The sequence below is a fragment of the Pristis pectinata genome, chromosome 14, assembly GCF_009764475.1.
Source record: "Pristis pectinata isolate sPriPec2 chromosome 14, sPriPec2.1.pri, whole genome shotgun sequence".
NCBI lineage: Eukaryota > Metazoa > Chordata > Chondrichthyes > Rhinopristiformes > Pristidae > Pristis > Pristis pectinata.
In genome coordinates, this window is record NC_067418.1 from 20,190,482 (window position 1) to 20,208,476 (window position 17,995).

General features: G+C 40.0%; 1 protein-coding gene across 2 annotated transcripts in view; it reads right to left on the reverse strand.

Annotated features, from left to right (window-relative positions):
• ttc17 (tetratricopeptide repeat domain 17) overlaps window positions 1-14,929 on the reverse strand; it is an 85,462-nt gene extending 70,533 nt beyond the window's left edge. The window contains exons 1-2 of one of the 2 annotated variants that reach the window (XM_052029440.1): window positions 14,728-14,929; window positions 1,306-1,395 (exon numbers count right to left, since the gene is read on the reverse strand). In XM_052029440.1, the coding sequence (XP_051885400.1) occupies window positions 1,306-1,395; window positions 14,728-14,877 (240 nt within the window). In that variant the 5' untranslated portion in view covers window positions 14,878-14,929. The remainder of the gene's footprint in view (window positions 1-1,305; window positions 1,396-14,727) is intronic. The other variant, XM_052029441.1, reaches the window with a different exon arrangement.
• Between the last annotated feature and the right edge of the window lie 3,066 nt (window positions 14,930-17,995).

Consider the following 17,995-nt stretch of genomic DNA (forward strand, 5'->3'; position numbering starts at 1 on the left):
GATTCAAGTGAACATTATGTAATAAAGATTGCTCAATTGATCTTCTGTTTGTAAGGCACAGCCTCCTATTTTTAATCTTGGTTACTAATGCCATTACATTAGAATTACAGCTGACCTTGCTCATGTTTTTAAAAGCCTGCAACTTCACCGAAAAATACTTGCATCTCCTGCTGTGAGCTCATTGGCAGCTAATACACCAAAAGTTGGCATGCCTTCAAGTCTCACAGTAGGTTCTCTTATCTCCTCTCCGGAACGACACTGAAGTTATGTGCATGAGACTGTAATCTGATATAAGTTTTCATTTGTACATCAGGTTTGGTGATATTTTATATCTCCTACCTCATGAATTCACATGATGCTTCATGTCTGGATTTGGATTTCATCTATGCAAATCCAAATCTGCAGAACAAACCAACTAAAATTTAACTAGTCAATGGTACTTTTTTTTAACTGAAGCATTAACTATGTCTCCAACTATACAAAATTTGAGTGAGAACAGAACAAATTTAGTGACATTATTTGTAAAACAAAACATAAAATATCAGAAGAAGCTATTCATTGAGATTATAAAAGCAGATGTTAGAAATCTAAAATTAAAACACGGAAGTGCTGAAAATACAGTGGAAATCTGATAATCCATCACCCTTGGGACTTTGGTGGTGTTGGACTGGCAGATTTTCCTGATTTTTTTTTTACACCCCACCCTACCTTTAATTCACTTATTTTCATAAGATGTTACATAGTAGTGTAATAATTTTTACTGTGAATCAGGTGGGTTTAAAGGGTGCATGGGAAACAGGGCCCTGGTGGGTTTGAAAGGAGTGTGGATAGGCCAGATGCCAATCCATCAAGATTTCCCGAAAGATAATGAATTATCAGAGTTTTACTGTACTCAGCAAGTGAGGCAGCATCCTTGGAGAGAGAAACAGTTAATACTCCAGGTGTATGACCTGTCATCAGAAGTGGAAAAAGTTAGAACCAATTTTCTTTGAAATGTTCCCAGTTCTGATGCAAGACCATCAATCTGATACACTAATCATTCAATCTGTTTCTCCCTCCAGAACACTGCTTGACCCGAGTATTTCCAACATTTTCTGTTTTTATTAAAAGTTGAAATGGATAAGTTTACAAGATTATTCAACCTGGTAATCAGATAGTAATTTGCTTCGTTATTACTCTTTAGTCTATAGTATAATACTTTAAAAGACAGTAATCCCTGCTTACAGATCTTAAACTTTGTTTTCCTTCAAATTCACCTTCTCTCATTTCATGCATATTAGATAAAAAGATGATTTTTCAACCTACCTCCAACTCTTTGAGATAGTCAACTGTAGCTTCTTGTCTCATAAACACCACCAAATCATGGGGATGCTTCAAATTAAGAGGGGAGTCCACCTGGCAAAAAACATTACAACATGTTCAATCATCTCAGAATGTACTTCCACAGGTGCGCAGCCAAATTATCACTACGTTATATGCAGATATTCATTTAGTACTTTATCATTTCTCTCAAATCTCTCAAAATATTGGGTGCACAGCTAATGAGAATGTGCCTTATGAAGTCACCGGAATAAGCCATTGTCTCATCTCCCCAACCAGGTTTTACTGGTTCTATTAACTTCAGAGAGCGAAAGTACAACAATAATGGAAGCAGAAAGAAGGAAAAGACAAAATTAAATGATCTTCTGGACACGATCGACACCTCCCATGGCAAAGGTGGTTTGACTTTAGAGTTAAGGGTCCTTACTGGTGCAAAGATCAGATGGCTTTTTTTTGACATTTGAGTATAAATGTGATAATTTCTTTTTCAGCACAGAAATGTTTCATTTTGATGATCACAAAGATTTAAGCTTGTGCTGCAAGGATCATTTTCAGAAATGCATGTTCTATCTTTGTGGATCCAGCTTATGATTAGAGTCCAAGCATAATGCATTGCCCTATGCATGATGCATGTAAGCAAAATGTTCCTGTAAACTTTACATTTATCCCATTATTTTATGCTTGTAGTAATAAAATGAGCAAAAGTTAGAATTTTAAATGCAATTTCAAGTTTAAAGCATGTAAAAATTGCAACAATATCGATCATTCAAAACCGTAGGAAGATGTGAATGTCAAATAACTACTTTTGAAGTCTGGTCACTGCCATATGTAGGGAAAGAGAACATTCAATTAGTGTACAAAACAATCCCACAAGATTAATAGATACTCGATCAAGAATTTGTTTTCACTTTGGCGGCTGAAAGACAAGTTTTGGCCAGGATACTGAGAGACTTCCCCTTGTCATGGATCTTTTTAAAATATCACCTAAGGCGTCAGATCTGAAAGACTGCCTTATCTGAAAGACAGGACCGCAGTCATTCAGTACTTAAGAATCAATCTTGATTGCGTGGTTAAGTCTCTGGAGTGGAGCATGAATCCATGATTTTCTCAGATCTGTGTCTGAGCTCATGATCAGAGATCAGTGTCACCGTTGAGACTAGAAGAGTGCATAATACTCAGCATTTTTATTAGGATAAGTTTTCAGTTTTCACTTTGTCCAGCTGAACTGAAGATTTCCATTTGGGCTACAGGTAAAAATCATTTCTATACCTCACTTCTTTAGTTTTCTAGCTCCAATAAATCTATGCTCATCCAAACTATTTATAAATTCTGTAGGGTAGGCTATAAATAAATGAAACAACAGGCAACCTTCCTACTTCAATTTTGTCTTGTGATGCTGCTTCTGATTTATTAAAGGGAATTAAACATCTGAATATATTAATAAACGGGAAATGTATGATGTGTTCAAGATATCCGAAGTGCAAATTTAATTCATGTTTCATATTGAAGAAATAGATCTGCCACAGATTTTGAGCTTGCTTGATTTCAAGTCTGCAGATACAAGTCTTTGATGCACAGCAGTTCCTGAAATACTTCCACAAAGTTGCCTTGGTCACTTTTCAGGATTAAAATAACTTGAACAAGTCATGGGGATGTTTCAAATTAGGAGGAATTCATAACAAAAAAACAAAATGCACAATCAAACCGCATGCTGTCCTAATTTCTGTGAAAGCATGATTCCAAATGCACCCTGCCAATCTGCACTTTATCTGCATGGCTTTAGGGAATACGCATTCAAATTATTTATGTTAATGGAATAAAATCAGAAGGATTTCATTCATTCGTCACGGCTACCTTCAATTTGGCTAAGCAAGACCCAAACACTTCACGAGTACAGGTTATTAATTTACAAATTCTATCACAATAACAATTGTACTTTCAACCCATTATTAACTGTGAAACAAAAACAGATTCTTTATCTGTTAATTAGTACCATGTATCTTCACCTTGATCAAGAAAGCTTCAAGGTCCAATTTAAAAGTTGTAATCAGCTATAAGAAAACAGTGACTGCTAATATTACTAAAGTTTATTTTGTAATAAACTGCTAAAGTTTATTTTGTCATTTTCAAGCACTGGAATTCTTCACATAGATTTTTTTAATGTTTATCTGAGATAATATTTGTCTGAGTTATGAGCTTGGATCAATACCTGGAGCTATGATGTGGTGGCCATTACGGAGACTTGGATGGCTCAGGGACTGGAATGGTTGCTTCAAGTGCCGGGTTTTAGATATTTCAGAAAGGACAAGGAGGGAGGCAAGCAAAAGAGGTGGGAGAGTGGCACTGTTGATCAGAGATAGTGGCACGGCTGCGGAAAAGGTGGACGTCGTGGAGGGACTGTCTATGGAGTCTCTGTGGGTGGAGATTAGGAACAGGAAGGGGTCAATAACTTTACTGTGTGTTTTTTTTATAGGCCGCCCAATATTAACAGGGATATTGAGGAGCAGATAGGGAAGCAGATCCTAGAAAGGTGTGAGAATAACAGAGTTGTTGTGATGGGGGATTTTAATTTCCCAAACATCGATTGGCATCTCCAGACAGTGAGGGGTTTAGATGGGGTGGAGTTTGTTAAGTGTGTTCAGGAAGGATTCTTGACACAATATGTAGATAGGTCTACAAGAGGAGAGGCTGTGCTTGATTTGGCGTTGGGAAATGAACCTGGTCAGGTGTCAGATCTCTCAGTGGGTGAACATTTTGGTGATAGTGATCATAATTCTATCTCCTTTACATTAGCACTGGAGAGAGATAGGAACAGACAGACTAGAAAGGCATTTACTTGGAGTAAAGGGAATTATGAGGCTTTCAGGCAGGAAATTGGAAGATTAAATTGGGAACAGATGTTCTCTGGGAAAAGTATGGAAGAAATGTGGCAAATATTCAGGGGATATTTGTGTGGAGTTCTGCATAGGCATGTTCCAATGAGACAGGGGAGTCACGAGAGGATACAGGAACCGTGGTTTATAAGGGCTATAATAAATCTAGTCAAAAGGAAAAGAAAAGCTTACAAAAGGTACAGAGAGCTAGGTAATGTTAGAGATCTGGAAGAGTATAAGGCTAACAGGAAGGAGCTTAAGAAGGAGATTAGGAGAGCCAGAAGAGGGCATGAGAAGGCCTTGGCAGGCAGGATTAAGGAAAACCCCAAGGCATTCTACAAGTATGTAAAGACCAAGAGGATAAGATGCGAAAGAATAGGGCCTATCAAGTGCAGCAGTGGGAAAGTGTGTATGGATCCGGAAGAAATAGCGGAGGTACTTAATGAATACTTTACATCAGTATTCACTATGGAAAAAGATCTGGGGAATTGTAGTGGGGACTTGCAGCGGCCTGAAAAGCTTGAGCATGTAGATATTAGGAAAGAGGAGGTGCTGAAACTTTTGGAAAGCATCAAGTTGGATAAGTCACCGGGACCAGATGAGATGTACTCCAGGCTGCTGTGGGAGGCGAGGGAAGAGATTGCAGAGCCTCTGACAATGATTTTTGCATCATCGATGGAGATGGGAGAGGTTCCGGAAGATTGGAGGGTTGCGGATGCCGTTCCCTTATTCAAGAAAGGGAGTAGGGATAGCCCAGGGAATTATAGACCGGTGAGTCTTACCTCAGTGGTTGGTAAGCTGATGGAGAAGATCCTGAGAGGCAGGATTTATGAACATATGATTAGGAATAGTCAGCATGGCTTTGTCAAGGGCAGGTCCTGCCTTACGAGCCTGATTGAATTTTTTGAGGATGTGACTAAACACATCGATGAAGGGAGAGTAGTAGGTGTAGTGTATATGGATTTCAGCAAGACGTTTGATAAGGTACCCCATGCAAGGCTTACTGAGAAAGTAAGGAGGCATGGGATCCAAGGGGACATTGCAGTGTGGATCCAGAACTGGCTGGCCCACAGAAGGCAAAGAGTGGTGGTTGAAGGGTCATATTCTGTGTGGAGGTCGGTGACCAGTGGTGTACCTCAGTGATCTGTACTGGGACCCCTGCTTTTTGTGATTTTTATGAACGACCTGGATGAGGAAGTGGAGGGGTGGGTTAGTAAGTTTACGGATGACACAAAGGTTGGGGGTGTTGTGGATAGTTTGGAGGGCTGTCAGAGGCTACAGAGGGACATAGATAGGATGCAGAGTTGGGCTGAGAAGTGGCAGATGCAGTTCAACCCAGATAAGTGTCAAGTGGTTCATTTTGGTAGGTCAAATATGATGGCAGAATATAGTATTAATGGTAGGACTCTTGGCAGTGTGGAGGATCAGAGGGATCTTGGGGTCCGAGTCTACAGGATGCTCAAAGCGGTTGCGCAGGTTGACTCTGGTTAAGAAGGCATATGGTGTATTGTCCTTCATCAATTGGGGAATTGAATTTATGAGCCGAGAGGTATTGTTGCAGCTATATAGGTCCCTGGTCAGACCCCACCCGAGTACTGTGCTCAGTTCTGGTCACCTCACTACAGGAAGGATGTGGAAGCCATAGAGAGGGTGCAGAGGAGATTTACAAGGATGCTGCCTGGAATGCAGAGCATCCCTTATGAAAGCAGGTTGAGGGAACTCAGCCTTTTCTCCTTGGAGCGACGAAGGATGAGGGGGGACCTAATAGAGGTATATAAGATGATGAGAGGCATCGATTGGGTAGATAGTCAGAGGTTTTTCCCCAGGGCTGAAATGGTGGCCACAAGAGGACATAGGTTTAAGGTGCTGGGCAGTAGGTATAGAGGAGATGTCAGGAGTAAGTTTTTTTTACTCAGAGTGGTGAGTGTGTGGAATGGGCTGCCGGCAACGGTGGTGGAGGCGGATACGATAGGGTCTTCTAAGAGACTGTTGGATAGGTACATGGAGCTGAGAAAAAGAGGGCTGTGAGTAAGCCTAGTAATTTCTAGGGTAGGGACATATTCGGCACAGCTTTGTGGGCTGAAGGGCCTGAATTGTGCTGTAGTTTTTCTATGTTCTATAAATATTTAGGGAATTCAATAAATAAATAGTATTATTCCCAGCCTACTTGCAACTTGAATTTCTGATGACATAGAAAAAGACATGGTGTGGTGCCTTACATAGCCCAATGTTATTTTACAACAATCAAAAGTATTTTTTTCGAACTATAGTCATTGCTGTAATGTAGGAAATGCAGCAGATAATTGGATCTTACAAAGAGCTTTGTGATAATGACGAGACAATTTGTTCTATGTTGTCAACAGAAAAATAAATATTGGGGCATTAGGAGTAGGATTATAGGTGTAAGAGCAGAAAGCAATTCAAGAGTACTGGGATAGTGAGGGATTTCACATGCAAAAGACTTCTTAAAATATTAAAATTTATTGTACAAGAACTACAATCTTATGTTAGTGTTGACACCCATATTCATTCAGTATCACAGTGTGGTAGAAATGTTCTCAACTATAATCTAGCTTTATAAGCCACAAAGTTAGAGGGAACTGATTATTGGTGGCCAGTTACTTTCTTTCAGATCTGGAAGGAATCTCCACTGCACATACTTAAGTTGCCAAGGAAGTACTTGAATTGACATACTAACAGGTGCAAACTAAATGGGAATTTATTAGGCAACAGTGGATTTGGTTAAAAGGAAAGCAGAGCTAAAAGTGATAATATCAGGGAAATAATACTGACTCAAACAAAAACTATTCACTCTTAATGTATTCCACTCTGGAGTACTTAAACAACCACAAGACATATGACAGGCTAGTGTTTATTGATTACAGCTCAGCATTCAACACCATCGTTCCCTCAGTACTAATAACCAAACTTCAAAACCTGGGCCTCTGTACCTCCCTCTGCAACTGGATCCCCGACTTTCTTATTGGGAGACCACAGTCAGTGCAGATTGGCAATAACATCTCCTGTCGCTGACTATCAACACAGGTGCACCTCAAGGATGTGTGCTTAGCCCATTGCTCTACTCTCTCTACACTCATGACTGTGTGCCTAAGCACAGCTCAAATGCCATCTATAAATTTGCCAATGACACCACTGTTGTTGGTAGAATCTCAGGTGGCGATGAGGCGTACAGGAGTGAGATAGATTGGCTGGCTGACTGGTATCGTAACAACAACCTCGCACTCAATGTCAGCAAGACCGATTGTGGACTTCAGGAAGGGGAAGTCAGGAGGACACACACAGTCCTCATTGAGGGGTCAGCGGTGGAAAGGGTGGGCAGCTTCAGGTTTTTGGGCGTCAACATCTCAGAGGATCTACCCTGGGCCCAACACATTGACGCAACCATGAAGAAGGCAAGCCAGTGGTTCTACTTCATTATGAGTTTGAGAAGATTTGTTATGTCACCAAAGACACTTACAAATTTCTAAAAATGTATGGTGGAGAGCATTCTGACTGTTGCATCACAGCCTGGTATGGAGCCTGTAATGCACAGAATCACAAGAGGCTGTACAGGGTTGTAGACTCAGCCAGCTTCATCACAGGCACAATCCTCCCCTCCATCAAGGACATCTTCAAGAGGTGGCGCCTCAAGAAAACGGCATCCATCATTAAGGACCCTCACCATCCAGGACATGCCTTCTTCTCGTTACTACCATCAAGGAGGTGGTACAGTTGTCTGAAAACCCAAACTCAATGATTCAGGAACAGCTTCTTCCTGTTCACCATCAGAAACAATGTACGAACACCACCTCATTATTCCATTTTTTTGCACTATTTATTTATTTTTGTAATTTATAGATTTTTGTGTCTTTGCACTGTACTGCTGCTGCAAAAGAACAAATTTCACATCGTATGTCAGTGATGATAAACCTGATTCTGATTCTATTTCACTTACTGAAAACTTTCAGGCATGGCTATGCTTTAACAGATGGAAAAAAAACCTCAGGTAGAAACATAAAAAGGCATTACCCACCAATCTGCAATAGAGAAGAATACATACAAGAAAATAAGAGCAGGCTCCTCATCACGATCATAGCAGATCCCCGAGCCTTAATACCTCTTTTATGCCAGTTCCATACAGCTCTCAATTCCCCACTCTTGCCAAAAAAATTATCTAACTTCTCTTTAAATACCTCCAATGATCTGGCCTCCACAACTCTCTTGGTACAGAATTCCAGAGATTCACCCGTTTGCGAGAAGAAATTCCTATGTACCTCATTTTTCATGACCACTGCTTTATTCTGTAACTATTTCTTCTTAAAACTTCAGTACCTTTCCAAGTGCAGATGTCAAGCCAGCCGAGTCCATAATTTTCAGCTTTTTATCTCCTTCCCTTCAAAGTGTTTTTTTTTGTGGCTTTCTATCTGTTGTTACCCTTCCTGAACTTGAGAAGTTCTGTAAACTTCAAACAATGGCATTACTATTTCTGCAGCCACTTCCTTTAAAAGCCTTGTAGGCATCATGTCCTGATGACTTGTCTGCCTTCTGTTAGTTTTTCCAATACTTTATCCCTCATGAAAGGGATTGTTACAAGTTCTTCCCTCCTATTTGAAATTAGCTCATCTGTTACCTTTGGGATGTTTGCAGGCATCCTCTACCATGAAGGCTAATGCAAAGTATTGGTTCAAATGTTTTGCCATTTGCTTGTCTCCTGTGATTAATTCCGCATTCTCACTCTCCAGGGGTCCCACACTTAGATGCCTTCTTCCTTTTTATATGTCCTTAGAAGCTCTTGCTGTTTGTTTTCATATTACTATATAGTTTATTCTCTATCAATTTTCTCCCTGTTTATTAATTTTTAAGTCTTCCACTGCTGGTTTCTGAAAAATTTTCAGTCCTCTGTTCTATCACTAGCTATTGCCACTTTGTGTGCTGTAGTTTTTGATTTAATATTTTCATTGACCTCAACTTTATCACTGAGATCCTCTTTCTGGTTGGGATAAATTTCTGCAAAAAGTTATGAAGCAGCTGCTTAAATATCTCCCATTGCCCATCTCCTGACTTTTCCCTCACCCTATTTTCACAGTTCACCCTAGACAACTCTTCCTTCATACCTTTGTTTAACTGGTAATACCTAGAGCAATACTAACTTACAAATGCTAAAGTTGAACTAAATTTTCAGAATTGGGCAATGGCCCTTTCTTCCAAATTATAGGTATTTGTTTAACAGCTTTTAGAGTGTAATAGATTCACGCGCTAGTTATCAGAACATGACAGTGAAATTGATTTGTTAATAAACACTGACAAATGTAAACATTTTGTGTTTCTAAACATTATAATCTTAAAGGCCACTCTTTTTTGCAATTTAAAAGCTATAAATTAACATTGCTTCAAGTAAAAAGAATAAAATAGTAAGAACCTCATTATAATCTAAATACTCATGAAAATCATTTTGCCCAACATCCACTATTGGATGAGCCACAATTTTTGCAAGCTACACTTTGGAAAATGGAAGCCATCGTGTTTAGCCCCCATCATAAATTGCCACTTAAATCCACATTATTGAGAGACCACTACTTCAGGTTGAACCAATCTGTTCACAATCATAGCACCGTGCTGAACTTCCAATCACAAATCTACTTCCTCGATGAGCTGACTCACTTCACCCCATCTGTCAAAACCCTCACTCAAGTCTCCATCTCCAGAATAAAATGTTCTCTCACTGTCTATCATTCCTAAATTGCAGTTCATGCAAAACAATTTCCTTATTAAAGACCCATTCACCCTCAACTCTAGTGGCTCAAACTTTAACATTTTCAACCTTCTGTTTAAACCTCTGCCTGGTCTCACCCACCCTGAATTCTGAAGCCTACCTGAGCCTATTTTCCTTTGAGAATGGCATCTTCTACATCAATCCCAGCAACCCTGTTTCACATATTGCTGGTGGTTGTGCCTTCAATCACCCTAAATTCCATCGCTTAATTAGTTTTATTTTAAAGGAACTTATTTTAAATCCATCTGACTTTTTTTATTAGCAGCATTTGACATAGTAGATATGGTAGCTTTAGAAGACACCAAATATGTCTTTGATGCTGCTACCCTTTAACAATATAAAAAAAAATCACCATTCTGAAGCACACTGTTCCTGATCATTGGATGCCAATGTCTAGCTGAACGCTGCAAAATATGAAATTAAACTTCATTCTGGGAACTAGCAAATGAAAATTTGAAGAGCTTTCAAGCTATTATTTTGCTAGATTATTTTTGTTATAGAGTAAAACAAATCCAGATAGTTAAAGTGAATTTAAACTTTTCATATATTTTTCTTGTTAACAACGAGAAATCAAAGGCATCTCTAGATTTCTTTTGTACAGATGCAGAACAAGAAATTCAATTCACACGAAAATGTGTTAAACATTCACATCACGATTCTTGCAGATAAAAATATGATTAAGTTATGAGTGCACGAAACTCATGCACTTAATCATATTTCAACCTGACAAATTTTAAAATGAGCAAGTATTATGCTGAAATCAGAACATAATTGATGCTGAGATCTGGACACTGCAGGTGCCATCAGAACCTACACCACCTTACATGACTTTCATGCATACTTGTTTAATACACACTTATGTTATACGAATCTCTTTCTACCATAGATTGCTTATTACTTGCAGCAAAGAATTTCAGTTTCTGGAAATTCAAAACAAAACAGAAGATGTTGGAAGTGCTCAAGCTGGTCAGGCAGCATCACCAGGGAAAGAAACAGAGATAATGTTTTGGGCTGAGGACTGGAAAAGTGAGAAGACAACTTAAGTGCTTCCAGCGTTTTCTATATTGTTATGTACTATACATTTCCTTACTAACTTTTATGCCTGTGCATTTATTAATTCAAAACTATGTTAATATAATTCATTACAACAGCAATACACATAGTTCACTCATATTTTAACAAATTGCAAATCACCCACAATGAAATTACTGTTGCATTTAAATTTATATGCACATGTATTTTCTGACAATGAACCAAATTCACCCTGGCTGAAAAACTGGTTCATAAGCAAGTAAGGGAAAACTCTGAACTGTTCCGAAGAAAAAAAACCATGAGGATCATCAGGTGTAAAAGTACCAAGGAAACTGATTGCTAATTATGTAAATGGAATGGTACTTGGAATTGAAAGTATTCACTTTGTCATTTAAAAAATTGCAAGAAAAATCTGTATATCAATTTTAAGTCATAATTGCACATATAATGGAAAATATTTTTCTTCCAACATCACATGGATGATATTAAAAATGCTAGGTCAGTGAGAATATGGATCAGAAGCACAAAAGGCAATTTTCATTTTCACATTTGGGTTGTAATCCAACAGAATATTTGTACATTTTAGATTTAATCTATACTTCAACAATTCAAACATCTTTTAAAAAAATCAAAGTGATTTACATAATTTATGAATTTGCCTTCTGATCTGGAAAGATGGAATGAAAATGAAAACCTGACAAAGTTCAGTAAACTATTGGTGCTAATTTTGTATTAGTCCTTCATCAGTACAGTTCAAAAGGTATCTTCCCTACCTAGATATTCTCAGATAACATCAAAAATACTACTTTAGGAAGGAAGTGGATCATTCATCTGTACCGTTCAGTTGCTCTACAACTGCTCTCTACAATCAGTGGGATTTGTGAAATAAACTGAAATGCTCCATTACACTATTCAGCTTGATAAACCTCCATCTACAACTCTCATTGAGGTCTCATGGCAACAATGCAAAATACTAAAGCATCAAGCAATTTGAATGACTTCCAAATGTGACAACCTAGCAACTCCTGTTTCTGAAATCTAAACACTTCCTCCCGAAAAACAGTTATGGGCATGTAGTTGATTTATGCACACAAAGGTGATAATTTAAACAATACAAATGTAGACCAGATTAAGATTAGTCCTCACTGCTTTATTCAAAAGGTGAACAAGGTGGTCTTATTCAATATAGAAATAAAATTGTTGAAGAATCAGTACAGAATTGTAGTAATATATCTGGTAGGTTGCATGCAATACAATTTTTTGAAATGTTAATTTAATAGCATATTGTTTTGACTGCCAAAATGTCAAGTAAAACTCGAGTGTATAAATCCATGCTGGTACATATATGACCTGATTTATTAAAGAATTGACACATCAACTAAGAATTTTATTTCTTGCATAAAAACACCCCAAAGGAACGTTGGCAAGTATCACAATATATGAACAGTGACAACTGAGAGCTCTGTTGCTTCATTAAATCAAAACCACAAACTTAAGATAATCTTGATCAGAAAAATCCCAAAACCCAATCATAGCCCTTTTTATGTATTGAGGAAAGTGCAAATCATTTGAAAACTCAAAATACACATATTGAAAGGCATCAAATGATTATATTTCTAGCTACACTATAGCACTATTCATTTTAGTGTGAATGATGATGCACTTCTGTGCATGTGTACCCAAAAGAACATCAGAGATGCAACCTAGGCTGGCAGTCATTTACTCCTTCCCTTTTAAGATTTGACTGAACATATACGTTCCAAAATAACAGGAATAAAAATACACAAAATAAATAAATTTTTAAACGTGGCCAGGCAACCCAAGGCACACATGAAAGGAAATCTGTCACCATTACCACACCTGGCTTTTATGTGCTTGCAGACCAAACAAGCTGGTTGATTCTGAACTGCCAGGTCTACTCAGGTGCAGTTAGGGATAGACAATAACTGCCAGCCTCACCCACGATTCCACATCCCATGAAGGAGTACAAAATAAAAATCGAGGTGTAATTTTCAGCATCGGCAACAACCTCACACTTTATTTCTGTTGTTTTCTCTTGTACTACCTCGATGTACTGATGTGATGAAATTATCTGAATGGATGGCAGGCAAAACAAAGTTTTTCCACTGTACCTCGGTACATGTGACAATAATAAACCAATTTATCAAATTCTGTCCAGAACTCAAGCAGAGTGGATAGTGGCACCCATCCTTGGCCTGTCACAATGGCAAGGCAAGGTGTAGGGTTGCAGCAGCAAGGATTAGAGGGAGAATGTGGAGGATTAGATGGGGGAGATTGGGGGGAGGATTTGAGGAGACAATTCAAAATCAATCAGATTGCGGAGTCCGTTGTCATGCATGGGTCAGACCAAGTAAAGATAGCAGATTTCCCTCCATGTGCTATACAGGTGCTTAGCCATAATCATCATTATTTGGTGCATGTGCTTATCTGTTCTACTTCATAATACATATGTGTGTATTTTCAGGTAAATCCTAAAAAGCAGTATCGTGAGGAATAACCTCTCATTGTCATTTCTGTGCCTATGCTTAATCTTCAGGGCAATTCTGAAAAGTGCATCATCATAACGACTATCTGTACAAAAGTGAATACCCTAAATAGATTGGCATAATAGTTTGAAATGGTGAGAGATTAAGAGGTGTTGGTATTCAGAGAGTGCCTTGTACTTGAATCACATACAGTTAACATTGAGTCACTGCAAACAAGTAGAAATACAAATAATATGTTAGCCTTTATTGCAAGAGATCCGAGTACAAGAGCAGAGGTATCCTCCTTCCAATTAGGACACATCTGGAATATTGTGTACAGATCCCTTCTATCTAAGTAAGGATATATTTGAGATAAAGAGAGTGCAGCAAAGGTTCACCACCTTGACTCCTAAGAATGGTTGATATGTTGCTAGTGGAGGATTAACAGACTGGTTTTTAATTCTATCCAGTTTGGAAGGATGAGTGGTGATCTCAATGAAGTGTACAAAATTATTGAGGGTTCCAAGAGGTAGATGCAGGTATAATGTTTCCCTCTGCTGGTGTGGCAAAAAAAACAGGGGTTGAAGTCTCGAAAAAAAAAGGTATGAACGTTCAGAACAGGTGAGAAGAAATTCCTTCACCCGCCGGTTGCGAGCAACGAACAATCTGTTGGAGGAACTCAGCGGGTCGAGTTTCGGAATTCTCTTCCAAAGATGGGCCGTGGAAGCTCAGTTCCTGAGTGTATTCCAGGGACATTGAGTCAATACAGAAAAGTCGTGCTGGGATGGAAAGATCGTCCATGATCGTAGGGAATAGCAGAGCGGGCTTGAGGCGCCCCTTCTATTTCATGTGTTTTTTGTTTGAGCGGGGGTGGCGCGGGGAGGAGGGGAAGCCACAGCTCAGTGGGAATAGGATACTGAGCTTCCGATGCTACTCGTCGCTAATCAACCACCCAAACTCTGGTTATCTTTCGAGAACGACGAGCGTTCTCATGAATCATGACCGAAACCGCCCCGCGGGATGGGCTGGAAAACTGCTCGCAGGCTACATTGCGAAATCGCTCCCTCCCCGACCCGTCTGTCAAAACCCAGAATAAAACCCCGCAGGCCTCGGAGATCTCCGCCCGGCCGCCCCGATACCCTTGCCTGCCTCGGCCGGCACGACGCCCGCCCGCCCGGCCGGCCCGTCAGCCCACCCGCCCCATTCACCAACAACAACCCCAGCCCCACCCACGAAGCCCCACCTGCTGCTGGATCTTCCCGTCCTCGGTGACAATCCAGTGCGTGGTGGCCAGCGAGGTTCTCAAAGCCGAGAGCAGGACCGCCAGCAAGAGGCAGCGGCGGCGGCGGCGGCAGCAGCAGCCACCGTGTTCCTCCTCGCTACGCATCGCCATGTTTAATCACTGCTCCCACCTCTCAACCTCCCGCACAACGAACCGGAAGCGCATCACCCGACGCCGGAAACCCCTCCATCATTGTGCGGGGCAGGAGACGGGGTGGCGGCTGCTGCTGCTGCTGCTCTGGCCGTCCGCCGGGGATCTTTCCACTGGCGGGACTGGGTGAGGCGGGTGGGAAGCTATGCAGGGCGCTGGCAGCTGGTACCTGATATACGGGCGGGTCGGCGGTTTGTGGGGCGGGTGCGCTCCTGCCATCCGATCCAATGGACACTGTATGATGCCAGGGTCTGGAGCCAAGGTTCCCAGTGCATTCCTGAGCCTGGGTCAGGGACGGGCGGGGCGGGGGTGTTGCATTCGTGCATGGAAACGTTAAGAACTTTCACATTTCTTCTCGACTGTTCACTTGGTCACCTCTTCCCGTCACGGAGCTCGGAGTTGTGTCTGTATTGGGAAGCTGGTGTAGGACATCTGAAGGATGTTACCTACACAGCTGACTTGAGTATAATTAGGGCACTAGTTCTGTGATGACCTGGGAGAGGAAGTTGACATTGTTTTGCTTGGGTTTTGCAAAGACTGTCTTGGTGGTATCTTTCCAGGGCATTGACGTGCCTGTTGTTACTAATCCAAATCTCACAAGTATGAGGGCAGGGATCACTTCTGCCTAAGTAGTCATGAATTTCGTGTCAGGTTCGAGATCTTGATCTTCAACCACCCACTTCCTCTTTGCTGTGCAATCAGCCACCCGCAGGGAGGAACACTTCAAAAACCTCGACTGCAACAATGCCTTTGAAGCGAGTGCCCTTGGCTCCACTCTATTGCAATCTATGGTTGAGTAGCAATCTGACTAATCACCAAATTCCAAGGCAGGGCAGAAATGAGTAACTAGAATTCAGGGTAATGGAGTGCGAGGTAGCTAACATGAGACATTGAACAAGGTGAAACTGCATAATGACATTTTGTGTATCATGCAATAGGGCTTCCAGGTACCTTTGTACTGCATTATTTTGTAGTCTCACACTGTTTAAATAATTCTTCCTTCCACACTTTTCCTCATGAAACTTCATGTACCGACCTATTGCCCACTCAAACTATCTCTATCCCTATGCAGGCTCCTGCTGTCCTCCTCAGTTTACTAACCCACCTAACTTTGTATTATCAGAAAATATGGCCACAGTATACTCCTTTCTTTCTTCCAAGTCGTTAATATAGATACATTACTGAGGCCCAGCACTGATTAATATGACCCTTTACAAGTTACTAATTGTTAATTTGAAAATGACCCATCTATGCCAACTGTTTTCTGTTCGTTAGGCACAGCCCTAATCCCATGCACTTTTCACTAGTAGCGCCCTTTAGCACCTTATCAAATGCCTTCTGGAAATCAAATACGTTTCTACCGGTTCCCCTTTATCCATCCTGTTACATCTTCAAAGAATTCTGACTCATTGTCCAATACTATTTTCCTTTTATAAAACGATACTCCATTTGATTACATTATGATTTTCTAAATATCCTATTACCACCTCAATAATAATTCCAGCATTTGCCCCCTAGCAACAAATATTGGGCAAATAGGTCTATGGTTTCTTGCTTTTATCTCTCCTTTAAATTGCAGTTTTCCAATCCTACCATCTCCAGAATCCAGGAATTTTTGGCTGATTACAACCAACTCATCCAGTATCGGATGAAGGGTCTTCAACCTGAAATGTTAACAGTTTTTGTTCTCGGAGATGTGGTCTAACCTGCTGCATAGTTCTAACATTTTGTGTTTTTATTTTAGATTTCCAACATGTGCAGTTTTATTTTCATTCAGTATCTCTGTAGCCACTTCCTTTAAAACCCCAGTTTGCAGTCATTTCCAGGGGACTTGTCAGTCTTTAGCCTCATTAGTTTGCTAGTTTCTTTTCCTCTAATAATGGACATTGTTTAAGCTTCTTCCTCCCTTTAACCCCTTGATCATCTATTAGGATGCCCAGCATCTCCTACTGTGAAGACTAATCCAAAATAAATATTTATAATCCCTGCCGATTCTGGTAACCATCATTAAATTCCCCAGTTTCATCCTGAACGACCAACATTTACCTTCAGGACTCTATTCCTTTTTCTATACCTTCAGTTCTTAGTTTTTATATTATTAGCTAGTTTACTATCATAGCTTATCTTCTCCCTCTTTAGAAATTTGTTTTGGTCATCCTTTAGGAAATTTTCAGATACTAGCAATCCTCAGGCCTACCACAAATCTTTGTAAAACAAGATAGGCTCGGCTTGTATCCTGATGGGGCTTAATAGCGTGGATATGTAGGGAGTTGTACATCCTCTAGGAAGTCACTACTTAAAAACAACTGAGCACCTATTTTGCAGATGAAGTGAACTTTGAGGGTAATGATTCTTTGGAGAACTCTTCCACAAAGGTCACTGCATTTAGAATACAGGTGACATCTGCACAACAGTTGTTCAGGTAACAGAAATACACCTGTACAGAAATCACAGATTCCCTACCCAAAATACGAATTACTTACAGAATTTGTGGAAAAAAAAGTAATATGGGAGTTGCCTGTATATGAAATTTTTTAAAAGTTAGATTGGTTCTTAATAAGAGGGCGAAAGATTTTCAGAGTTGAGATTACAATAAGATCACCCATGATTTTATTGTATGGAGGAGCAGGTTTGAGGGGCCAACTTCCCTACTTCAGCCCGATTTGTTTCTTCATACATTTTTGAAATTCTAATGATCACACATTATAACGTCCCTTTGGAGCTCCACCCGATCTAGTTTTTCTTTAATAATTTAAAAAGTGTTGTTTTCAGATTTGAAATGAATCACTCAAATTTACCTACATTGAATTTCATTTGCTGCAGTCGTCAGGTTGGTACACCTATTAAGTGTTCTGTAAATTAGTGATTCCATTTACACCAGTTACAGTCCCACCCATAATTTGCATGTGACTGTATATTGCATGATTAATGAATAACTCCATTCCCAACACAGATGCCTGCAAGATATCAGTTATAATGCCTCAGCAGCAGGACAGATTAGGGATCATTTAATCGCTAGATCAAAACAGGGATTTTATTAAAAAATCTTCTGGAAGGCTGTATAGGTAGCATCTATAGC